Source organism: Lutjanus erythropterus, chromosome 7, assembly GCF_056507025.1.
Source record: "Lutjanus erythropterus isolate fLutEry1 chromosome 7, fLutEry1.hap2, whole genome shotgun sequence".
NCBI classification, from domain to species: Eukaryota; Metazoa; Chordata; class Actinopteri; order Lutjaniformes; family Lutjanidae; genus Lutjanus; species Lutjanus erythropterus.
In genome coordinates this window covers 33,012,958-33,039,746 of record NC_139323.1, presented here as the reverse complement: position 1 = coordinate 33,039,746, position 26,789 = coordinate 33,012,958, and the positions used below count along the sequence as shown (strand labels likewise).

General features: G+C 39.5%; 1 protein-coding gene across 2 annotated transcripts; it reads left to right on the top strand.

The window, feature by feature from the left end:
• On the top strand, nucleotides 1–26,789 carry LOC146324276 (regulator of G-protein signaling 8-like). Of its 2 annotated transcripts, none has more exons than XM_084722289.1 (5): nucleotides 1–290; nucleotides 17,328–17,441; nucleotides 18,730–18,791; nucleotides 24,938–25,104; nucleotides 26,003–26,789. In XM_084722289.1, the coding sequence occupies exons 2-5, from the start codon at nucleotides 17,341–17,343 to the stop codon at nucleotides 26,195–26,197; spliced, it is 525 nt and encodes a 174-aa protein (XP_084578415.1). In that variant the 5' UTR covers nucleotides 1–290; nucleotides 17,328–17,340; the 3' UTR covers nucleotides 26,198–26,789. The 2 variants fall into 2 exon arrangements, with proteins under 2 accessions (XP_084578415.1, XP_084578414.1); XM_084722288.1 differs by having other exon boundaries at nucleotides 5–290; nucleotides 17,331–17,441.

Genomic DNA, 26,789 nt, shown 5'->3' with positions numbered 1-26,789 from the left:
CCCCCTCAGTGTGTCTCTGATTCCACCCCCTCTGCCTCTCCCTCTATCCACCTCGGCTGCGTTCTCCCACCGCGATTTCACACCATTGAGCATGCCGCGTGTAGCTCCCACTCACTGGCATAAGAAACACTAGACAGCTTCAGCTGTGAGCTGTGCAGATTCATACAAATACACACCAGCATTGGCGAGACGAAGGCTGCATTCTGCCAAGACGCACGTTGGGGATAGGCAGTGACAAAAACAGAAGGGGAGAAAAGAGTCCAGCAGCGCTTGCACACACCGGACCCAAGGTAAAGGATCCATATTCATTTACTGAATGGCAATGTGTTATGTAATTCTGCTGTGGACACAGAGCTCGAGGCATTATCTGGGCTTTTGTCATTCTTAATGGTTCATTGGGCTGATTATTATCTGCTGCTTTGAAAAGAGGCTTATTGTTAAATCAGAGAAACACTGATGAAGTGATTTGACATCTATGTGGCTAATATTGACAACAGTGAACAAACTATTGCAGCAGAGAAATGCAGGCTTCATACAAGAGTGGTCTGCTATCACCTATTATCCAGCGAATTTTATGGGTGTTCGTGTTCAATTTGTGTGTCAGCATGTCCAAATTTCTACCTAAGTGGCTGCTTATTCACGCATGCTTTCAGTCCTGTTTCCTGCAAGCACTACTGAAAAACAGTTCACACCCTCCCACCTTCCCTCCCCTGATGCTGAAAGCTATGAGGGCTTTTCAGTCCAGTAAATGTCACTCATCAGAGCTATCAAAGATGGAGTAGGTTTTTGAAGCCCACACGAGTGCCACCTCAGAACCCTCCCATAACACTCAGATGTTTCAGTTTTTGAACCCTCCTGCCTCCACTTGCCCTATTTTTGTATGTCATGGACTGTCGTAGCCTACTCATTATTTCACAGTTGATAATTAGTGAGCATTAGAGGTTATGCTAAGAGGATTTTGTTACCTTTTGACAGGGCCAGACTAGCTGTTTTCACCTGCTACAAGTTTTTGTGTTAAGCTACGCGAGGCAGATACTGGCTAGCTCGGTGTCATGCCAGAGTGTGAAATACACACACCAATCCACTAGGGGATACTGTGCCAGTGTCACGTTATACCACACCTCGGCACGGAAACTCGACCCATTTGCATTCCCAGCTTGTCACCACCTCGCTGTCTCATACAAATGCCCACAGTACCCATTAGTGGCTGTATGAGATACACCAGGCTTTTGATGTAGTATAAAGAGGAAAAGAATGTACATGTGGAGGAGATGAAATGGACTCGAACAAAGGACTTTCACCCAGGAGACTGGGGTTTGTGTCACACGTGACAAATAAATTGTTAAAAGTTTTAAGGTACAATGTTACGTGCATCACTGGACTTGCATCATGTGACATTCGTCTTGTGAGCTGCCTCGGACACACGCCGTGACACACATACTGTAGGGTTCGGCACAGAGAGGCAAATTTCTTATCATGTGAACGCACCTTCACCGTTAACACTGTGCTTTGTCCCAGACTCACGTATACCAGGCAGACATGTTCATATAGTTCACTAACTATATGATTCACAAATCTTGTAGCCCAATCAGACATTTAGCCATGCATTATGTGTTTTTTTAATGTTGTGTTATAGAGTCTGGGGAACTCCAGACATTTTTCTTCCCTCACTCTCTGTTGTGTCTAGAAGGGAACCCTTGATTTGTAGAATATTCACGAGATTTGTTAGCCGCCACCGCTCTCTCTTTAAGAAAACAATGGACCAGACAGTGCAGATCAGTTGTACTGCTGGTCATGTGTTGGAGCCCTAACATCTGGAATGTAACTTGCTTACTGTAATCCTAAACGTGGTCTTATCCCAAACCTATACCCAAATAATTTTGTTGCCTAAACCTACCCAAGCAGTTTTTGTTCCTAAACCTAACCAAACTGCAACATTAACAGTCCCTCATAAGGTTGCTAAAGGTTACCTATTCAAAGTTTTAAGTCAATTAAGTTTCGTTCATCCGTTGTTGTTTCTTCTATAGTTTCATGTTGAGTTCAGGATAAGTTTTAACACAATTTCAATCTTATCAGGCAACTGACTTGTACAAGAAAGGGACTTTTAATTCCATTGAGGGTCTTTTATTGCATATCATTCCATTACATGTTGCACAGATTTTATGAATGTAATTCTTAGAAGAGCAGGTTGGACCAGGTTTTGAGATACAGCCTCCATGCAAACACAATGAAGTAATTTCATTAATCTACGGAGCATGCTATCAGCTGTGTTTTCATACGAGAGATAACCAAATCGAATGTTTTGAACTTTGGCAAACAAGGCATGAAGCCAATAGAAGAACACGCATTCTGTTGTAAACTGTTGACGAGATATTGATTCCAGTAGGTCTAATGTTACAATGTGCAGCAGTATTTTCACCACATGTGGTGATTCAAGCAACCAAACAAGTGCACTACTGTATCTCGATACTACATGTCAGTGTATGCTTGCTGCATACATACGAAAACACGGTTTCAAATCCTACTCGAGTAATGCTTTTAGTAGACAGAGCCACAAGCCTGGGAGCGGAGCTGCTTTCTGCAATGCAAAATAAATCCCTGGAACAAACTGATTACATAAATGGCTAAAGGCAGAATGAGTGATAAGAGACATCAGTCTCTGTTGCTGCTCAGCACAGAGCAGCTAAAGCTGAAAGGAGCAAAGCGCATGTCCAGATTTAAAAAAATAGCATTCTTTATACATCCATCACGTATAAAGCTTTGTTACACATGGTGGAGAAGGTGACTGGTTGGGTGTGCTAATCCGCTGTAAATATCCTGCATGTTTACAAACATATGACAGCCATTTTGCTTTTTTTTTTTTTTTGCAGTCATCCACAGAATTGATAAATTACCTCCAGGCGTTCTGCACCTTAAAGGGAAAGTCTGTAATATTGTGGGGTTGTATAAAGTACTTACTGATTAGTTGGTGTATAACACACACTAGATGCCCAATCAGCAGACAGTTGGTGAAGCAGACAATGTTGCCAGATTGGTATGATATTTTCCAGTACAATAATTGTTTATCTGCACAAACTTGTGAAAAACTGCCTAATATTATCTATAATGACAACAGAAATTAATATGAAAAATAGCAATAGTGCTGTTAAACTCTTGTCTTAATATTGTAGCACATTGCATTTTAGCCCACTAATGAACACTTAACCACAATACTCTTGCTAACAATTTTCAGATTGGAATGATTAAATATTCTTCTGTCTTTTTGCCCTCTGCCTTAAAAATAAAGGCTAAAATAACAAAAACGATTTGAAAATAGATTTGATCTAACTTGCAACACGCCTTGAGAGGTTGCCAAATTAAAGTGTATCCCCCGTGTAAAGCCAAACAACTGATATTGTAATTTTGCAAGCAGTTTCTGTTATGCAAGTACAGATTTGATAGCTGCAAATCTCCTTTCAGCAGAATGAATTAAAAATATATTTTATGCTAAGTGACTGGATGTATTTGCATAATTGAGGAGTGCAATTTATGAATACATTTTTTAATATTCTATCATTTCTATTTATAAACCAGCCCAGATTCTGCTCACTCACCCAAGCCCATTTTAACCCAAACAATGCAAACCCAAAACAGCTCAATCTGGAAACACTAAAAGCAGAGAAGGACGCCAGCGTGGACACTAAGGAATGCAGTGCTGCGGACAGGATCAGAAAGAAAGGTCCACCTAAAAAAAGTGTGTTATTTGTGTTATTGTGTGATAGTGATGTTTTAAAAGACTAGTTTGGTTAGTTTAGTAAGTTTAATTTCACGAAAATATTCTAAATATAGTGTATACATAAACTTTTTTTTTTTTTAGGTGAACCTTTTCTACTTGGCTAAAATACCTTTACTTACTGACCTTGTCCACATCAGGTTATTGCTCAGCTTCATGCTGATACTCCTCTCTGCTTGAACAAACTGTGGACATGTTGACAGCATCTGCTGTAGATAATACACTGACTATAGATAAGCTACTTATACAACCTCACGTCAAATAATGACTATCCCTTTAATATAACTCCATCACTGTTATGTGAAGTTTGACCATAATAGTTTGCATGCATGTTGTATAAATGTAGTCCGAAAGCACACACAGTTTGTCAGAAGTTAATTCTTGCTCTTCTTATCCTGATAATACCCCCCAAAAAAGGAATGCAGCAGCTCCATACAAATGCCCATTCAGTCCAGTCACATCCCATCATGTGTGCATATAGCCTACAGTAGATGGCAAGCTCTAATTTTATCACCAAGCAAAATGCTCTCCAGAAGCTAAATCCAGTCAGTGGTGTGCCCTTATCATCCTGAGCACCCCTGGCACGCATGGGCTTTTAATAGTCCTGTCCGGCCAGTGACAGGCAGATTTACTTGAGTGTAATCTGACATAGCTCTGAGTCAAACACTCGGCCAGACGTTTCTAAGCCTTGTTTGTCTGCTCTCTACCCTTAAGGTGAATTAGAGTGGTTAAGAGCTCCAAGCACAGGCGGTTTTAAGATTTCACTGAGGTGAAAACAAGGAGGCACATCATATTATGACAGTAACTGTGGGGAGTTGATTGGGTTTCTAAACACACTGACCTGAATAAAAGATTGAGGATGTTTTTTTTGTTTTTTTTCATTAATGCACCTGAAAGTTAAAACTTCATTGTCGATGTATCATCTTCCAGGTTGTTGTTTTGGCTTTACAGTACAGCTCTCTCTCACGCTCAGCCTTCCAGCTGTTTTCAGTGGGAAGAAAATGACTAACTGTACCAACAGCACACAGACAGACAAAGCCAGCATCTGGCTTGTTAACACAGTGGAACATTTAGCACTTGAAGAGTTCAAACCCAGCTAAAAGGAGGGAGAATACTGGACTTTCTACATTTGCTAAACTCTCATCAAAATAATGCTAATTTTGCCAAGTTTATAATATGTCCACAAGTAGCCAAACCAAACCATCACAACTCTCAGCCCAGCAGTTCACTTCAGCTCACTTCAGTTCCACCATCCCGATTTTTGAAATACTGGGGGTGTGTCAGCTCCACTGTCTCAGTGTCAGAGCAGAGAAAGCTGTTCATTTTGAGACCTAATTTAAATAATTATCAATTTTTTTTAATCGTTCGTATTTGGCTAGGTGGTTAAAACGCATACTTCTGCTGCGTAACACCTGGTGGCACTCCCCCCTTTGAAGGAGAACTCATGGTTGCTGCGGAGCTCGCAAAAATGCAAAAATCTAGAGCCAGTGTTTGGTTTGTCCATTCTGGGCTACTGTAGAAAGACGGTGGTGCAACATGAACAACCTTCGAGGAACAGGGCTCTCATCCTCTGTAGATATAAACAGCTCATTCTAAGGTAACAAAAAACACAACAATTGTTATTTTCAGATTTCATGCTACTGAAAACATACTTGTGAATATTATATTTCATTCCTGTTATAATCTGCTGATAACCCCTTTAAATCTCATACAGTGGACCTTTTACAAGCTATTTAAAAATTTGCAAACACCACATGATGTCAACTGTGGCACAGACGTGCCGCGCTTGGCAGAATCAACTGTTTATACTTTAACACACTTTAATATTAGGAGAATTATAAAACTGAACACTTAGCAGTGCTAATAAAAGCTTTTACATTTCTCAGTACAAGTCAGAAAACAGGTTCATTTGCATTAATGTCACTCTCCTGTCTGCAGGTGTTCTGCTGTTGCCTGAGTGCACCTCGGTGGAAAGAGGACAAAAATACAAATATATACATAGAGGGGATGAACAATCTTACAGCCTCTTTCAAGCTGCAGTGACATATAATATACAGTGTCCCTGTAAGGCATGCACAGTGGATTTCTATTCTTTTGGAGATTAAATTATAAGCTGCTGAAGCTTATGAACGAGGCACAGATTAAGTTGATACAAAACAAATAGATAAAGGAAGGCCTGCGCGGCGGGGTAGTGACATTAATCTAACCATACAAGAGTGTACCTTTCTGACTAGAAAGGAGATGAAAATAGTATCAGGGTGTTATGTGCTGAAAAGCCCGTGTGAAGCTTTATCCCAGGTTGACCTGTGGGAGTGTTGAAGTGAGCAGTGTGCTCAGGTGTCATCACGGGAGGTCTGAGGAGCGAGGGACCTTGGAGATATGGAACACAATGCATAGGAAAGAATATGATTCATAGAGGGCAGTTTTAAGTCTATTACTCATACTGAATTATTTTTTAATATTCTGTCAACATTGTGGAGGTGCTGTATTTGGATGTTCATAATAGAAACACACTGAAGTTATGTTTATGAAGTTATGCTTAACAAGCACCCATTATGTAGGTTTTTAAAATGAGATATAATTATACTGAATATTACAAAATACTCGAATAATTCTAAAAACACCACAATGGCACAAACATTTTCTCTGTTATAATACTATATTTTTGTGGGTCTAACAGGGCGGCACAGTGGTGCAGTAGTTAAGCACTGCTGCCTCACAGCTAGAAGGTTCTGAGTTGAAATCCCCTGGCTGGGGGCGCCAACCGCAGAGTTTGCATGTTCTCCTCGTGTTCGTATGGGTTCTCTCCAGGTACTCCAGCTTCCTCCCACAGTCCAAAGACATGCATTAAACAGCTTAATTGGTGACTCCATAGGTGTGAATTGTCTGTCTCTTTGTGTCAGCCTTGCGATGAACTGGTGACTTGTTTAAACCCCAGTCTATTGTTTAAGCCATCCATCCACTCCACCTCCTCCATATGCAGACAGGTGCAATTTTACAGATTGTACTACACTGGCGAAGTTCTCCATCAATGTCGTAACAGCTGTACATGTGACCATTACTCACAGCTGTGGCTATATATAGCATCTGTTTATTAATTCATCACAAGTAGACCTCGCCATTATCAGTGGTGATATCTCCATCATTATTATTAAACCTCAAAGATTATAGCACTGATATTAGAGTAGACTTAAATTACTTTTGTTCGGCATTTGTTTTTAATCATTCAGTCTTTTATCACAATTAATTTCATAAATGTGACTTTGGCGGAGCCCCTGTAGCTCAATTGTTGGAGCATGGGCCCCATGCTAAAGCTTCTTCTGCAGCATCTGTTCCAATATATTTTAAAAAATCCTGTAAAAAAAAAAAAAAAAAAAATAGTATAATATCATATTATCAAAAAAGTATATCATGTGTTCGACTGCATGTTTTATGTGCATCTGCAGCATTTATGCAACTGACCCGAGGTCTATGGCTTTTTGTCATCATTTACAGCTACACTCTGGGTTCCCGTGAGCATTTTCTGAGCTGGCTTTGATTCAATAGGTCTCTGTTTACTGTAAACAGCAGTGACCAGTGTCATCTGTCTGGCACACAGAAAATACATGGGGGAATATAAAGTCACTTTAAACCAGGCTAATCCCTTTTAAAAGAAACACCGGTTAATGTGTCAGAAGAGGTTTATCATTTTCTTTTTTTTTTTTTTTCTTTTTTTTTTTTTTTGCATTTGCATTGAGTTGTTTTTCTAGCAACACCTTGAGACAAGTTAAAGAGAAGCAGTGGTGTTTGCAGCTGTAGGTATTTCTGGATCATACGTAGTAGCAGCTAGCAGCTCTTTGGGGCAGAGTGTGCTGTGGATAGTACTGTCTGTTCCAAAACTAACCTGAACCGAGCGAGCACCACAGACGTCCACGAGGACAGAAATAAACCCCAAACCCAGCCATGAGTCCTCCTTCTGTTGTTCCTAATGGTGGCAACACATCAGATGGTCTGACACATACTTCTGTGGGCAGTCGGGCTTCCGCTCTCTGGGCAGGGTACACACAAATACACACAGGCGCAAGACCACAGTTGTGCTCTTGTGACTCAAGTCCCAAATTTGACAACTTGGCTGTAGAGAGGAAAGGGACATGTCTGGATTTGCCAAGACCGAATCGCTGCTCAGAAACTCTGGGCATCTTGTGATCTGAGTCACAGTGCATCTCAATTAGTCTGAGAACGGCTGAAACTGTGTCTCAAAATGAATAGAGTGAAAGCAACACAATGAATGTAATTAAATGTTCGAACATTTGTTGCACCAAAATCTGAGAGACCTCCAGTACTTTGTGATTCAAACATCCCTGTCTCTTCCTTGTTCAGCATATACATAAGCTGTAAAAATCTCTGGTATTTACTGAGCAAATGTTTTTACTTTGTGCTGCATTCATACGAAAGATGGTAAAAGAAACAGTTATTCAACCTATTTAGAAAGTTTTTCTTTTATTTACTGTCGTACTGACCTACTTAAAGGTGCAGGAAGTACTGTGTGTAGTTTTGCCCTACCATGTGAATGCAAATTCTGTGATATTCTCCAACTGGCAACATTTCAAGATGTCTGTTATTAGCCCCGAGGAACTTGATGATTCATCTACGAGCTTATGGTCAAGTATTTTCACCCTGCGTTCTTCTTAAAAAAGAAACAAATGAGCACATCAAGGCCACGCACTGTCATGGAAGCAAAGCACAAGACACAGCTCGGTGGCTCTGCAGAGATAAGACAAGCCACTGACCCGTTTTTTTAGCGTGAGAGGAAAAAGTGGCGAGGGCAGAGACGCTGACAGCGAGTAGGCGAGTTCATTAACACGTTCATGAATTAAAATTAACTGATGGATATGTGAGAAACGGCTACTGATGAAGCAGTGTTGCAGTGTTCGACTGTAGATTACTGAATACATGTCCTGAAATGTAATTTGTGATGTATTCCATTAGATTACTCAAGGTAAGTAATGTTGTCTAAACACTTTTGGAAAAATTGTCATGCTGAGCTCATTTGTTTGGATCACTCTGAATGTAGTTAACACTTGTTTTTAGGGAATGACTTGCTGCAGAGATCCCCGCACTGTTCTCACTGGGTCACAGAGCGCCTCATGCACACCACACATGTCCAAAGAACATAACATGAATCATGTGGCTATAATTAGCAAAGCATATCAACAATTCAGCTAAGCTAATTAACTATTGAGTCAAATTTTACTCAGCCCAAAATCACAAATCAAAATTTCCCTCAGGGGGCTTTTAATCTGTACAGCATACAACACCCTCTGTCCTTCACATTAGACCCCCATCGGTAAGAGTGTAAGAACAGTGAAGATGTTTAACAGTGTCCTGTCGATATTTTCTGATTCCATCATAAAATAAACTTTTTTTTAAGTTAGATCTTATGAATATGTTGATGTGTTCTTTATATTATGATAGTTTTCCTACAGTTAGATAAAAAAAATAGAAATGTATCACTTTGCTTATAGTATTGAATCTTAACCCCTGTATTGTGATACATACTGTATCTCCACATTCTTGCCAATGCAGTCTTACTTATTAGCATAACTTCAGTATAACAGAGCAAACAAAAATTCAAGGTGCTTCTTAGAATTCTAAATTGAATATTTTGATGCAGAAAAGAGTTTGGTTGATGACCAGCAGAGCTTGCTCTACACTGTAATTTTGCAATCTTGTTGACTGTGTGTAGATGAGATGTCCTTTAAAAAAAAAGTATTCCTGATAGTGTCCTAGCTGTGTGTCCTCTACTGCAGTGTGTGGCAGATGCACTGTGAATGAATGCTACTTACTACATTAAGTTTAGAGCCAATTAAACAGAAAACAGATCAAGAAATCCCTTTCAGTAATCTGTTTTTAAAGACAGTAATTGTATTCAAGTTCCCACCAACTGAAACTGTAACTGTACCGAATACATGTTTTAAATACTTGTATTCCAAATATATCCCAACCCTGCTGAAAAGTGAGGCTGTGGGAAAGCAGGACGGGTTCAGTGAAACTGTCAAGGACGTGAAACTGGACATAAAACTTAAAGGAATAGTTCAACATTTTGATAAATATGCTCATTTGCCATCTTGTCGAGAATTAGATGAAAAGATTAATTCATATAATACTTGGTAAGAAAACAAATAATCATTTCCCAAAGCGTTGAACTATTTCTTCTTGTAATTGTAGCATTAGTGGTAGTAGTAAACACATTGCTAGCACTCAGGGGTGAAAGTAACTAACTGCAAATACTCAAATTACTGCAAATAAGCCTTTAATTGGGTATGTTATTTAACTTTTTCTTAAGTATGCCTCGCATAATATCCAAACCTTTCATCTGCATTTTTGTAGCCCATACGGCTATCCAGTCACAAACAGGCTGATGAAAACCACGACATACTGATGGAAAAAAAACAAAAAACTCTGCAGCATGCACAGGTTTGGAGAGATGAGCATCACCAGAGAGCAGAAGAGAGCAGGAGTTAAGAGTGACTTAGAATGAAGATTTGAAGAAGCAGAAACCCACCTTTTGATTGAATGCCGATAATGTATTAAACATCACGAACACTCCCAGCAGCTTTATAGAAGAATACGTTGTACTTTTATTTAAGTAGCCCATTTTAACATCAATGGTTTAACCTGTAAATGAATGATACTGCAGTAATGTAACAGTACTCTTTTCACCACTGCTAGAATTGTTGAGCTGTCTACTGTATTACAAACGTAACGTATAGAAAAAGTTTGATAACTGTCATTGTTTTTGCCTGGAATATAAGTTTTGTATAGGATAGTATCTGTACCAAATTAACAACATATATTGCTAAAAACAGTGATAAAAAACAGTGTGCCATAGACTGAAGGATTGTCCCAGATTAAGGACAAAAACGTGATCTGCTATAACGGGGCACAACCCAAACAGTCAAAAATTCAACTTGACAAGTTGCTATTTTTAGTTGCACTCAACTGGAGCGAGAACAGGGATTTGACCTGCGCTTGAGATGCTCTTATAACTAGAGAGATGACGTGACATACAACCACGGTCTCTGTCTTTTTGCCTTTAACGTCAGCGTGAACGTCAGTGCAGATATGCACACCCAGACATAGATGTATACGTTATCATGCTATGTATAGCACACTTTAAATTTATTGGCATGGAGCAAATTTGTTGGGTTTTTTCACCACAATATGCAGAACTGACTTTGGAAAAAGAAACTTCAAAATAAATCTGTTTACAGTTTTCAAGCATGATCTTTTCCTTGTGTAGATCAGCGTGACCCTTCATTAATATACAATCCCTGTTTCATAATCACTTTGCAGCATGTCAGCTAATGCTACACACAGCCATAAAACTGCAGGGTGTCTTCTGTCAGCTTCCAGAAATGAGGACATGGAGGGAAATCTGAAAACCTGCATTGCACCAAGTTAGGTAACATCAAAGAAGATGTTCATACACATACACACACACACACACACACACACACACACACAACTTCTATGATCTAGATTTTTACTTCTTAAGCCACCAGCCCCAACAGGCATCTGAGATACTGGAGGTCTAGCGGATGTTGCCTGGGCTTTTAGATTCATGAGGCGTACTTGTGTATATCTGAGACATTAGAGTGCTGTTGCTGTTTTTAGCCTCTTTCCTCCAGGAGTCGGCCTTGCTGCATGGCTGAATAGAACATGCACTGCTTCCTCCTGACTACATGGATTTGTCAGGGATGTTTATAAATAGCTCAGCAGCAGCACGTGTCTGCACCATACCACGGATGAAGAATGCAGCTCACAACAGCCAGAGAGATACAGATTTGTCAAAGGAAGACGAAGCGAGGACAGAAGGCATAAGGAGGGAGCAGAGGGAGAAGTCTGTTGTGTTATTGACAGTTCGGCACACACCAAACAGGCTTATCAATATGTCCATGTCTCTCCTCATCAGCTTCACTAGATGACCTTAGTCTGCTGAAAAAGGCACATGCTGACACACATACAAATTCAACCGTAATAACTGGCTGAAGGCAGGTTTCCACCTCTAATAATAATGTATTAATGCTGCTGTCCATTGTGTGATGTTAATGCCACACACAAATTCAGACAGAAATGTTGACATGGAATTTAAATTACTAATTGCACACTGACAATATGATGATGCACATGCACACTGCATGGAACAACCTCTAATTTATGCAATCCATGAATGAATAGCTTAGAATTTGACAGAGATGAAACCATCAGCAGTGGCAAAGCAAGACAAGCCAGGTTTATTTTCTGTGCACCTGTCAGGAACAATTCAGAGTGGCTTTACATAAAACATAAAAAGATACACTATGAAAAGATATACAAAGATTTGCTTAAAAAATTTATAAGAAGCTAAAACATTGTTTCTCAAACTTTTTATATCATGTTCCGAGTACTACTTCTCTGTTTTGTGCTGTTTGATGGTACCAGATGATCTGAACACTTCACTGGCGCTCCCTAAGAAGCCACAAACACTCTGTTCACAGTCATTTACTTTATTTTCAACACAGCAGCTTAAAATATTCTCCTGATCTGCACTTCTCTTCGTAATAATTTCCATTTAGAGGCACAATTGCAGTATTTTTGAAGCATTTTACAATTAGTCTCTTCATGTTACCTCCGCTTACTATCTTGCCATCACATTTTAGCTTGTAACCACTGGTAATCATGGACGACACATGCATTGTGCTACGTGCATGATTGAGACTCTGTAACAAGTTGATACTGAAACATATATAAGTTTAAATAAGTTTAGAGCGTTTCTGTATTTTTATTTCCTCCATGTACCACTTGAAGGAGCTCACCTACCAGCAGTGGTACACCTACCACAGTCTGAGAATCTAGGAGAGCAAGAGAAGTACAGATCAGTCCTGCAAGATATATGAATGAATATTAATAAATTGAATTTATCAGAGGCAGTGAGCAACTGCTCACTATTAGAAACCATGTTAAAACCTAGAATGCACAAGTGTTTCGCGTGGACGGAGCATGAAAAATTGTCCAAATAAATTCAAACAATGTTGCAGCAAGCATAAACAATGCTGGACAGCTGCATTTTTTTTTTCTTCTTTTCTAAATCTAGGTACAAATAGAATTGAATGCAGGTACGGTATAAGCACATTCAAGCTCTGGGAAGAACCTCTTAGAATTTGGTGATTCTGTGACTTTTTGTGTGAATTTTATCCTTAACTTTACATGTTTAACCTCCGTGGCTGCAGGACTTTAAGAACAGCACTAGTTTTACAAGTGTTGGCGTGGTTTCTATGTTTGCAAGAGAAAGTCATCACTCTTTTATAACCTTCCACAAAATGACAAGAGAAATCTGACGTAAAACTCGACCCTCACTAGTGAACTTCACTAAATTCACATCCTGGATGTAGTCTGCTATACTCAAAATATCTCTGCCCATTATTTTTGCAAACCCCCGCTGAAAATAACTATTCATTAACAAATGAAGTGCACCTTGAGATTATGACTCACACAGATGACAAACTGCCCTTCCAGTCCAGTGCATCTGTTTTATACATAACATCTGATGCATAACACGGGTGTTTCTAGGGCAGGAAGAATTTCAACAACACTGCATCCAAAGCAAGCTGCAAAAACTTCAGTGTTTCAGCGCTTCCACACATTTATTCTTGATTGATTAGACAGGCTTTCGTAACAGCATTTAAGCTATTAACTCTCCACTAACATCCAAACAACTGTAGAGTGAGATGTGATGTTTTTTTAGACTCATGTTCTTTATGTAAAAATTGATATATTTACCTCTGTGAAATTCACACTTGATGGAAAAACAAAATGCCATTTAATTTTCATTTGAAGGCAATAGCAGAGACCCGATATATTGCTCCAGGCGGAACGCAAATGCACATACTGTGTCTGATGCGCACACACCCACACATATGTGTATAAAATACCTCAAAACAACCTGTCAGAGGTAAATGGAGGACACAACACTTTGAAGCCTATTAATTCCAGCGAATGGCTTTCAGTTGGCTAATGAACAGTACATTTCATGCAATGTTCCCAATTCAAGGTTCCAAGCATCAAAACAAACCGCTGCTCCAATTCCACTTCTGCACCGACACGACACAAGAAACAGGAACACAACAAAGATTGTGAAATAGTAGCTTTTAAGGGGAACGAATACTATGAATGGAGGGATGGATGGGTGAATAGACAGATGCATGTTGATGTAAAATTGTCATTGTCCTTTAGATTACACCAGAGACTTTTATATAACAGATTTGTTACAAAAATAAAGATAAAAGTAGGCTCCTTATATCAGACTGAAGCGTGAGGACAGAAGATGTTTGTACAGTCAACCATCAAGAGATTCTTATCCTTAAAACAACTTGATGCAGTCGCCATTACTGGAGAAAATATCGTCCTTGTTGTATAGTGGTGTTTCCATCAATGTATTTTTATGTGCGTATTGAAAAACTGTGTACACGTCTGCAAAATGGCTTCAATGTACACATGTTTTCAGTGGATGTTGGACTCGGTTGGAGACAAGTTGTAATACTGGCTGTTTGTGATATTCATGGACAGGATCTCAAGGCGCAGTGAGGTTGAGAAGAGTGTCCAGAGTTTGGGCTTTTTGCAGATGATGTGGTTCTGCTGGCTTTATCAGGCCATGACATTCAGCACGCAGAGGGGCAGTTTGAGGCCTTTGTTCTCTGCTGGAAAATGGTGCCCCCTCCAGGTTAGGAGTGTGTAGCTGCCCCAAGAAAAGGAGCTTAAATATCTCCGTGCCTTGTTCACCAGTGACAGTAAAATGGAGCTGACGATTTATTTACAGACCACTCCAAACATCGCATTAGAAAAGGTTGATGGAAATGGAAAAACACTTCCTCAAGTTTGCCTTTTCCAAAAAAGAATTAAAGCGATAGTTCGTCCAAAAATGAAATTTCAGTCAATATCTAGTCACCCCTGTGCTGATGTGAGGATGGGTGAAGATCTCCAGTTCACAAAACACTCCTGATGCTTCAGCATAAAACAGCGTTGCAGCCAAATCCAGTACAATTTAAGCGAATGGTGACCACTTTTAAAATGTGAAAAAAATGAACACAATAAAACACAATGTCTCCATACTGCTCGTATTCTGTAATCCAAGTGAACGTAAGCGGTGACATTAAAATTTGACCCAACAAGACGCCATTTATGCCATGTTTTTAGGCTAAAAGTCAACTGTAGCCTCTCAGACTGGTCTGTGTGACATCTTCTTTGTTGAAAGTTTGCAAAGTCAACTGTGCGAATAGTAAGTCCCTAATTCTGAGTATATCTCTCTCTGTTGTCTGAGTTGCTTCCAGGTAGCATGTAAAGACAGGTGTGAAGGTAACGTGAGATCTCGTATATCTCGTGTCGCGCTGCTTGGGCTTCAGGCGTGTGCACGCGGATCCATTTCTGCTCACTGTCCTAATTGCTCCATGATCTGATCTAATCTTCCTCACATTAATACAGAAAACAAACACATTTCATAAATCCATCATGTTTTCTACATTGTTTTTCACAGTTTGAGGTACAACTGCCATTTTTTTTTTTTTTTTTGTCTGCATATTTTAACTGGATTCCAGGTAAATTGGTAAAAGAATTCTCCACTGCAATGTTTGGATGGAAACACAGAGTGCTATTTGAAAAAAAAGTAGGCTGGTCCTCATTAGCAATAAGAGCTACATCCTATTATTTGGATTTATAAAGGTCTCCTGTACAGTTTATCTCTTCTGCTCGCAAATTTAAAACCACTTCTCATCCCGGCCAGTTCTACTGTCTCTGCTGATGCATGTGCTGTTGTTGTGTCTGGCTATGTTCTTTGTATGATTTTGTCTTTTTGTTGTGTCTGGCCATGTTTGTTTTTGTGTCTCTCTGCTGTACTCGGCTCCCTTGCAAAAGAGATCTTGATCTCAATGAGATAACCTAATTAAATAAAGATTACACGTACTGTATAAAAGCCAAGGAAGCATCATGTAAATGTAAGTATTTTAGGTCGTAGGGTTTGTTTTTAAGCTCAGACACATATAAAGCCTTTTTTTGAGTTTGAATTGCTTAATTTCCTTGTCAGATGGGGACAACATTAATTTTTTATTTTAAAAAATGATTTGCTATATTAAATGATTTCCATCATCATAGCCCCTCACACTAAAGAGTGCAGCCAGGAGGATTTTACCTGGAGGTATCAAGAGGTATTATTTGTCTTTCCATCCAGTGGTTGTCATAATTTTTTCTGGTGAAATAGACAGACTTTTACAGAAAGGTTTGGCCTTTGATGGAGCATCTTTACGTCCATGCCCCATCTGGAGCGACCCATGTGTCCCGAAGGCAGAACGCTGATGAACAGTACATGACAGCAGCAGTGTACAAATGAGACGGGACAGCTTGTCATGAGAGACGGGGATATGGTTCATTTTCAGTGTGTCCAAATATGTTTCAGAAAAGCACCTTTTTTAAAATAATAATAAAGGCCATCTTAAAGACTAACAATTAACGTTGAATGTCTGCTTTTCATAGCCACAAATAAATAAACCAAACTATATTTTATTGTGGCATTTATTCTGTTTGATCCTTCTAATTAGCTGAACAGTGGAGCATCTATTACATCTACAGAAATGAAATAGAGAGCACAGAGCTACAGAACACACTGTGAGTTAATGCAAACTGTGGTAATGTTAGTGAAATTATCAGAGTGCTGCCTCTGTATCTCAGCCTCCGTAGAACCCAGGTGCAGTTATGAATTGTCACGTGGGAGGTTTTCTTAAACTAAACTCAAGCGAACGCCAACTGGATGTGAATTTGGGTATCAGGCATGTTTGAAGCCCCCTTCTCGATGAGGCAGAGCCATATACTGAATCAGCTTTTTGCATATGGAGTTGCACCTGTCACAGTCCAGACCCGTCCTGTCCAGTCAGCTTGGCCTTTATCTCTCTGCATCTTGTTTCTTACAATCAGTTTATTCATCAGGGCCTCCCAGACCGTATGCATAGTCTAAATATCTAAAGGGACAGGCCAGCTACATGAAGCTCAAACATACGATTAGCCACCTTAGAAACAGCAAAAATATGACAGCAGTGTTAAAATGCATTTTAAGGTGCACTACAGAAATAAACTATTCATTTAAACTGACTGAAATTGAAAAGACAAGCTTAAGTATTTTTGCAATTATTCCAAACAAACCTTTCGAATCAATTAAACTTGATATTATTAGAGTTGTATTTGAGAAACCATCCTCAAAAAGCTTAAAAGCTATTATAGTTCTTCTTAATGGCTGCCACCAGGTCAGATTCTGTGTGAAATCAAATGAAACAAGCCTGTGTTCACATTTTCCCAGGTAGGGTTACAATGAGTCGTATGTTAAAGAGTTAAAAAGAAGCAGGACAAGATTTCTATTTAGATTATTTCATTTTTTAGGTCATTTTTTTTTTTTTTTTCATATTTTATACCTACAATCTACTGTCCTAAACTTTTAGTTATGTGTAGCAGTACACCCAGAAGAAAATATTAAGTATTGTTTGTTTTTTTTCAGCAGGATCAGCACCATGAAGACCAGACTAGGCTGCCTGTCCAACAAATCCGACTCGTACAGTGACTTCTCCGAGTTCCTGCCTCCTGCCCACGAAACCACCGCCAGGTGTCTGAAGTGAGTCTGCCAAAAAATCCTTTGTCTACTTCTGTGGGACTACAAATGTTTAACAAATTAAAACTCAAGCTTCTGTTGTGTTAAATAAGTCTTTAGACGCCACACTTTGCCCTGAAAGTTTGAATGTGTTAAGAAATTAATTTAAACGCTGTCAAACTTCTGAAGAAATTTTTTTTTTTTTCTTTTAGTGCGACTTTAAATGTAATGTATTACATTCCTGTCAGGCAGTATGGCAAGAACATTGATTAGTAATTCAGCCTTCTGCTGTTTGTTATAGCACACATTTGTATGACCCAATTTTACTCTATTGTCTTTGTGTGTTTTTTTCAATCAAGACTTGGTTTTTATTCCTGCAGCACTTACTCTTGCAGACAGCCTGACAGCTAACAAGGCCATCGCAAAGGGTTGCCGATAGGAACATTTCTCTGCTGGTGCTGCTGGTGGATTCAAAAGCATTGTGTTGAATGGCACAGCCTTAACTTATTCTAACGCTGTTTCGGCTGGACTGGGTCCCTGGGCGCTGCACAGCAGTTGCCCACTGAGCCTAATACTAGGATATGCTAATTGCAGAGATTTAATCTGACTGTATAATTATACTTTGTGTGGTTGTACACACCACAATAAAGTTAATCTTGACTTTATAAGGGCTTATTAATGCCTTACTTTGATAACATGTTATACAAAATATGACTTAGAAATATATTGGTGGTAAATTAAAGCCATACAGCATTTTAAACCATCAAAGAAGCTGTGTTTTTCCCTTTATTTGTTAATCAGTATTATCATTTATTTGCAAAGCAACCAAGCAAAGAGCTCAGTTGTGATCGTATCATAAACTTTATAGAAGAAACTTGTGGCATAAGGCTTTCATTTTTTATGATGCTGATGTTGTTGAAATTTTGTGATCACAAAGATGTTTTTGAGAAGTAGCATATTGTTCCATATACGATGGGGTACAATCATCTTAATAGCCCTTTAATCTCCAGGATAGTGTGTTGTCCCCATGTTTTGGAGCATTAAATTGGGGGAAACAATGTCAGCTGTTGTTCTTCTTCTCTGCTTGTTCTGTTCTCTGTTCTCACGTACCTTTCTCTAAATGTGACCATGCATTACAATTACTGTACAGCCCTCAGCGGAAGAACAGCTGTGAGCAGAGGATAAATCATACATTAAACTCAGCTGCCCTTCAATAATACATACAGTTCCGTCTTGTGTTAAAAATGCATGAAAGCACAGTGGTTGGTTTGCATCTCACTCAGGAAGTTTCCTCTGGCTCTCTCCCCATCAGACTCTCTACGGATGAGGTTGTTCGGTGGTCAGAATCGTTTGATCATCTTCTCTCTCACAAACGTAAGTGGACATTTTCTATTTTTCACTGGGAACAGTCACATACAGCCAGCAAGTAAAGAAAGTAGGAAGAAAGAAGGAAATAGCCCTTTTCTGTTTCTTTAATAGTTTCTATTTTTCACCCAGGAGAAGACACGTCCATTTTCTCCCCTCCAAGCCCATCTTATGTAAGGGTCTCATTTCTGTGTTGTGAGGACTTCTTGCTGCATAATGAGTCACACACTTGTCTGTGACCTTCCCCTCGGACCAAACACACTCTGACACAGACTCGCTTACAAAAATCCATCTGCACAAACAAGTCATGAGTTTATTTTCTAACAGCTAAGAAACTATGTGACACAGCGTCAGTGACATAAAACTTACTGAACTAACTGATCAGTGAAAACACAAGCGGGCCCAGAGCACGTGCACCTTGTGAGACTTCGCTATAAACACTTAGCACACACTCTTGCTCCTCTTTGGCTAAAATAAACGGTTGCCTGATGCTTGTGTTTTACCGAACCATGGAAAAGTGAAAATCTGCAATCTGTGTGCTCAGATTCCTAAACTGTGCATTTGGATTAAAAAACTGTTCTGATAGGCCTCATCTTGGGCAGAAAATTGTGTTATGCTTTTAGTTTCTTGGAGTGGCCTGAAAAATAAATGTTTGGTTTGCATTAGATGTGACAGAAACCTCAACTCAACAAGCGCCACAAGTAGAAACCAAGGGAAACCGCATCAGATATAGTACACACTACATCACTGACAGGTGCACTGCGTGCAGCATCTATGTACAGTTAGGATCAAAGAGACAAAACAAGGAATTTATGTGCATTTATATGATGTTTAAAGCTTTAATTGTAGTTGTGATTTGACCTAATTTATGATTAGACAAATTGGTGTGTAAAGGGACCCTGCAGATTAACTTCCTGCAGATTGAAAAAGGTGGAATTGCAAACATGAAATGCCAGCCTGGTCCATTCCCAACTCATCACGTACTGACGTTTTGTCACCGCCCCTCAGTTACTGATACAGGCAGACATGGTACACCTTCAGGGCTGACACACCAGACCTTTCATGTGACTGTACTGTAAACAGAAGATGCCCTAAGCTTTTGAAAATCATACAAAGGTGTCCACATCTGGAGGGAGTGGAATGGATGGATGGTAACCCAAAAACATGGTCTTATCCTAAGCCTACCCGAACTGTATTTCATAGTGTTAATCAAGGGTTAAACAAGTTTCTTGTGCTTCAGTATCAAGACACAACGGGACGAGACAAATCAGCGGTATGTGACAAATTGGGATGAGAATGGTTTGGAAGTGCGTGCATGCCTTGCATTTCCATGATCAACATTTTTATTTTTCTAAATCAACCACAGTTGTCTTGGGCGATGCTAAGCCCAGGATACAGTGATGGTAGCCCTGTAAAATAGTCTTCATACTGGAGATTTTGATGAAACATGTGGGCCCTGGCATTATAATGTCCCAGTAAAAGAAAAGCTAACAGCTGCTAGCTTACGTTCATACCATTAGACACAAGAGCCTGTTTTCCATTTTCAGTGTGAACAGCCCTGAAGTTATTTTCTAGTGACTTTGAAAATGTAGCGGAAACCACAATGCTGCCTGAAGCAGGCAACTAATCATTCAGCCACATATTGTCAACCCAACTGTCGAATCTCAGAGATTTTAAATTTATGAAATGAAAAAGTAGCGAGTGTTGACATTAGAGAAGCTGAAACCAGTGGATGTCTGGTGTCTTTGCATGATGAATGCCTTAAATAATAAACTGACTATCAAAATAGTTGCTGCCAGTATTTTTCATTAAAATAATCTTCCGTTCGATTTTTACCTGTGGAAGTAACTGGAGGTGGATGTGATTGCAAAGTCCTTGCTCAGTTGCCTCCATCCACTGCTTTTCTTCTCCTATTCATACCAGGCACTATTGAGGGACATCTCTGTAATTTCTTGTTTGGTGATTTCACGAGCGCTTTGTGATACGAGTGCCTTGGTTATCTTACTTGTTTTTAGATTTTAAGTATCTTTAACTTCTTTTCCCACATTAAGCAGAAATGACACACACCAAAATGTCTGTATTTTGTCCTTAATCAGAGTTACATTTCAAAGATTTGGTCTGAGCTTGCAAAAGAACTGTAATGCAGGTCTGTTATCCAAGTCCATCATATCAAACACTGTGCTAAAAAAGTGCTTAGAGACAGGCAGCCTTGAAAAAAGTAAAAGCTGTGCAGATTTTGCACTCGCATGAAGATTAGCTGTTTTGTGCAGATCAAGGCTGTGACATAACACCTTACTGGCACAAAACCATTAGGAAGCTAATGTCACCCGCAGAAGACAAAGTTTGTTACGGGGCCAAGAATAGGGCCTTCCCCGGGGGGAGAGAGCGTGACACACCTGCGTATCCTGTTTCAATTGACCAAGCATTAAAGAGGTGAACTACCAAATGAACACACACACACACACACACATACACATTATATAAGTAATGCCAAAGCAATCGGACCACAGTACTGAATGTTCTCTTGATAAGATATTGCATTCGCCTTGGCTTAATTTCATTTAAAAGGGGGGAGAGTGTATTACACTTAGACCTGACTGGTGTAATTCGTCTCTGTGTAAAGCTGATTGTGTGTGTGTGTGTGTGTGCGTGTGTGCGTGCGTGCGTGCGTGCGTGCGTGCTGGGGGACTGACCTGCGCACACTATCAGCTGTTACGTGTCTTGTTAGTGCAACAACGCTGTGTGAGGTTGACAAGCAGCAGTGCTTTTTAAGCATATTATGTCAGGGTTACAGATTATATTTTAGCTGATGTTTTGAGTCAAATACAAACACATTTCATTTCAAGAACTTAGTATATCAGCCATGTTTTAAAGAGAAAGTTCACCTCAAAATCAAAAATGCATATTGATTGTTTTTGGAAATCACAGATTGTATCCACAAGGTAAAGAGGAAAAAGACCATCCAGGTTGTTGCCAGCATCTATGATGGTATGGGGGTGTGTTAGTAACCATGGCATGGCTATTTTTCACTCCTGCGAAGGCTCTGTTAATGCAGACTTTGGAGCAACATGTTGCTGCCATCCAGACAGTGCCTTTTTCAGGGACTTCCCTGCTTATTTCAGCAAGACAATGCCAAGACACATTCTGCACATACAACAGCGTGGCTTCTTTGTAAAAGAGTTCAGGTACTAGACTGACTTGCTTGCATCCAGACAAGTCTTTCACTGAAAATGTGTGGCGCATTATGAAGCACAAAAAGAGCCATTGCTACCCTAAGCTGTATATCAAGCAAGAATGGGGAAAGAGTTCCACCTTTGAAACTTGTCCTCAGCTCCCGAATGCTTACTGACTGCTGTTAAAAGAAAAGCTGGGGGCATCATGTATATTTACAAAAAAAGACAGGAAATTACAGCCAATATCTCCAAAACTCAGCAATGCACATCAAAACAGTCTAGATGGATCAACAGCACTTGAGATGAAAAATCCGTATTTTTGATTTTGGGGTGAAATGTTCCTTTACGCTTTGCACCAATGTATTTTTTTAAACAACACCTTGGCTGGTCCCAGAGTGCCACATGTTCACTCCTGCGTCTCCAGTGATGGTCTCAGCCCCAGCTGCCCTGCATTGTCCTGATTACTCCCAGCTGCTCCTAATTGCTCTGATGTATTTAAGCTTGAGTCTCTGGACAGTTGGTTCGTTAAGTCAATTTGCTGGACTGAGTTAAGAGTTTCTCAGCTACATTTCATGCTGGCTTAATGTTAACCTGCTCTGGATTCTCGCTTCAACTCAGTCTTCACCTGCACTTCATTTTCAAATCCAACAATTTTACCCAAAAGTGTGGGTCAAACAAACCACACCAAAATTAAGACAAATCAATGGTTACTTGTAAAAGTTTCATCAATGATATACAGAAAGTTTAACGGTGATTAAGAGGTGTTTCTTAACCATACCCTGCTTTTTTCCCAGATCTTTTTGTTGAATTTTAAAGCCTACAATTAATAAAATTAAACAAGGCATTTTCTGAACAACAAGCCCTGAACCCACATTTTGAGAGAATTGAATATGACCTAAAAAATAATTTAAATCAGCTTCACTATATTGGTATGCTTGTATACAAGGCAATGTATAGTGGCACTAATCCATATAAGCAGCACACATGAACATGAATCCAACCAAGACAAGCCCTTAATCTACACAACATTGACTACCTATGAATCCTTGTGCAATCATGTGAGCTAGCGACATATCAATAACAGAAAACTAGTTGGCTCTAGACTGTTGGAACACACTGACCAATTAGCTGTACTATTATCCCAAGTGTAGAGAGTGAGTCATAGTGGATTGTTTTGTAACCTCACAAACAAGCGACTCTGACATAAGGCTACCCTCCACCTCAGAAACCACCAGCGAAAGTGCATCGGGTGAAGCTAAAACACTTAACATCAGCCATGCTGCTGACTTAGCAGCTAGGTGTAAGTGCAAATAAAACCTGCGTCATCAGGCAGATACCATGGGTATATCGTATTTGTGTGTGTTTATGTGGGTGTGTATGTGATGTGTGCCGGGTCTCTGTGTATACATGTTGATCTGGTGTCAGTTTGGTTGGATTTAGGTAGAAATAAATTACTTCATTTCAAATATGGATGTGTATTTATAGATATTAATGTAATTTGCATTAAAAATATGTCCACCCAAGCAAAAAAACCTGCGGAAACACTTACACAATTCTGCAGAAAAGCCCCCTGCTATGAGAGTTTTTTTTTCTCCACATAAGCAGTCGATCACTGCAGTTGTGATCACTGTAAGTTCACACTGGTTCACACTATGGAGGCTTTTGTTCCATTTTGTTTGTTTTATACAGAGAGCATAACTTTTTTGACTCTCAATAGAGTTTACCGCAACACCTTCAGAATCACTCCTTCCATCTTTAGCATTTTAAAATAAGAGTCATAGACATAAGCTCTAAACATTATTTTATCATCAGGGAATTTTAGTTCACTTGGATAACTTAATAAAATATATGTAGCTTGCAATACTAAACTGACTTTTACAAGAATATCTGTGAAGGCCAAAATAATACTTTATTTATTTTTTACTTCTATACTTATTTTTTTTATTTTCCCATCAGTTCAGAGACAATGCAGTAAAAATGTTATTTATTCATGTTTTTTTTTCATCCCAGTCCACCTATATTAACATGTAACACTTGGTATGTTTGACTACTTTCTCATAAACCTGATTTAATTTGATTTTTACACTTAACAGCACCTCATATCTGTGATTTCTGCCTCCTATTCAATTTCTAATGCGGCTCTAGATGCTGATAATTTTATATAAGTCTATAATGTGGATTGAGAAAGTCTGCAGATAACAAGTCAGCACCAAGTGTGTCCAGAGATCAGTAAGATCTTTAGCATCTGAGAGAAAATCTTTTTCGTACACTATCAAAAAGTTCAAGCGGAAAAGAAGGAAACCCAGTTGCGTATGACGTCTGCTTTCAACTTGTTTTACCACAATTATTTGGGGACTTCGTCAAACAGCAGCCCTGTGTGTGTATGAGAGAGAGGGCGAATGTGTGTGTGTGTGTGTGTGTGTGTGTTTTATGTGTGCGCGCATGTTGTTGCGTGTCCACGCATTAGAATGTGTGTTTCTGTATGAGTAATATTGTTGCATATGCACAGATGGAGTTTCCTCTCTGCTCTGCCCAGCATTATTAGGTAAACAGCAGAAATGAGAAGGGTGGAAATAACATGTCAACGTGACACGGGAACATAGAAAAACATGCCCTTCCTTTGTGCTATCACCAATCTGGAGCACATTAATTGATCACTTATCTTGACTGATGGAGAGAGGAAAAAAAACATGTCTTTGTGGGAGTATTTTCTTTCTGTTTCTTCGTTCTGATTTGTTTGTTCTAAAGATGAGAGCCGTTTCCCGCTTCTGGGAATGAGGAGTGTGTACGCGCTGGAAAAATGTCAACATAGGATGAAGGGTATTATCACACGATCAAGCTACTCTATGCTGAAGGATAAAAAAAACATCCATAGAAGAGGGAGTTCTCAGCTGCAGCACAGAAATAGGTGCTACGCAGCGGTATCATGTTTTTGTTGTTTTGACCTCCTCCCTTACCGTCTGATTCATTTGTCCCTTCCAGATGGCCTGGCTGCCTTCCGGACGTTTCTCAAGACCGAGTTCAGCGATGAGAATATCGAGTTTTGGATGGCCTGCGAGGAGTACAAGAAAATCAAGAGCTCCGCCAAGCTTGTGTCAAAAGCAAACAAGATCTTTAAGGAGTTCATTGACATTCAGGCACCAAGAGAGGTGTGTGTGTGTGTGTGTGACCAGTGTTAATGAGTTCTTTCCTTTAATCAATGAGTCAAGGGAAAATCCTTTATTTTAACAGAAAAATACAGTATCATTGTGACATCCTGGGATTTACACGTTGTACCAAGGTTTCACAAACACTGCTGTTTCCTTTTTACAAAGAGCTGTTCTATCAACCTGTTCCTGCTTCCAACTCTGCAAAAGTGACAAGGTTTACCAAAAATTTACTTGTACTGTGTGACATAAGTTTATTAGGTTAGGTCGGGTGTCAGCAACCTGCAGCTCCAGCCCATCTCCAGTGGCTCCCTGTGGACAAGAATATGGAAATTAATAATTATTTTTAATTTTTGAACAACAAAAATGTATAGTCTATACACCAAATTAAAGATGTTTAATATCTCATCAATTAATATGCACATCATAGCCTAAGTCTATGGCTTTGTGCCTTTTTCCTCTAAATTTTGTCTATTTTGGTTTGACTTGAGCCTCCCTAAGCTAAAAAACTGAATAAAAAATAATAAATCCAGACAGATTCTTCTTCTCTTGGCAAAAAATGGCTCTTGAGATAATAAAGGTTGGAGACCCCCTGAGTTAAGTTTGTTTGTTAGCTTCATTTCCATCTCCATCTCATCTCACTTATTTTTTCATTTCATCTTTACTTAAATCAACCAGTTTATTAAAAAACAACAAAAGTCAGTTTTTTAGTTTAAGTCTTTAGTGGGGACAGTGAGATTGGGTCTAAAACTAAAGTGTCTTACATCTCATCTGGATGGTATCTGAGACTCTTGAAATGACAGGCGTAATGACAGCCAATCTTTGTGGCTGTGATGATTTCACTTATTGTAGGTGACCTTCTCTTTTCAAAAATGTGTATTTGCTCTCCTTATCCTGGCAGGTAAACATTGACTACCGCACCAGGGAAAAGACCAAGCAGAGCCTGGAGGATCCGACCCCGACCAGCCTCAACGACGTCCAAGCTAAAGTCTACAGCCTCATGGAGAAAGACTCCTACCCACGATTCCTCAGGTCCAAGATGTACCAGGATATGGTCAACAGGGCGCACGCACAAGGCCAACGGAGGTCTGTTTGACCGATTCTGATGAAGACCGCAGAGGACCTAAAACTGGACCTACACTGTAAAATCATTCATTAACCCTTTGACATCATCTGAATACTGTGAATCTGCAAAGATGGGGCGACATGCTTGACTGTTTTCTTTGTCTACACCAGCTCCATGCATGCAATCCCTCTAGAACAGACGTGGTGGACTGAACTGTAGAAGGAGAATGGATGAGGATAAGCTAATCATTTTACTTTGACTTGGTGCTGGACGATATGTCTGAAAATGTTATCACAATAAAAATTACTTTATCCTGCGATAATTGTATTTACCACAAAGCACACCAGCTGTTTCTTTTAAATGCATCGGAAGAAATCAGACATTTACCATGTCATTAAAATGTACACTGGTTCAACAACAAAAGATGAGAACAACAAGAAACAACTGAAATGACACAATTCTCAATTCTTGATCTTATGAAACCATTTCCTGTAAATATTCATTAGCTGCAGCCAGCAGCTCCATATGTCACTCTGTCTGTCTGTCAGAAGGCCAGGTGTGTGTTTGTATTTGTGCAAATTTGGTAAATGGTAAAGGGAGTGGCCCATTGCAAAAAGTTTCA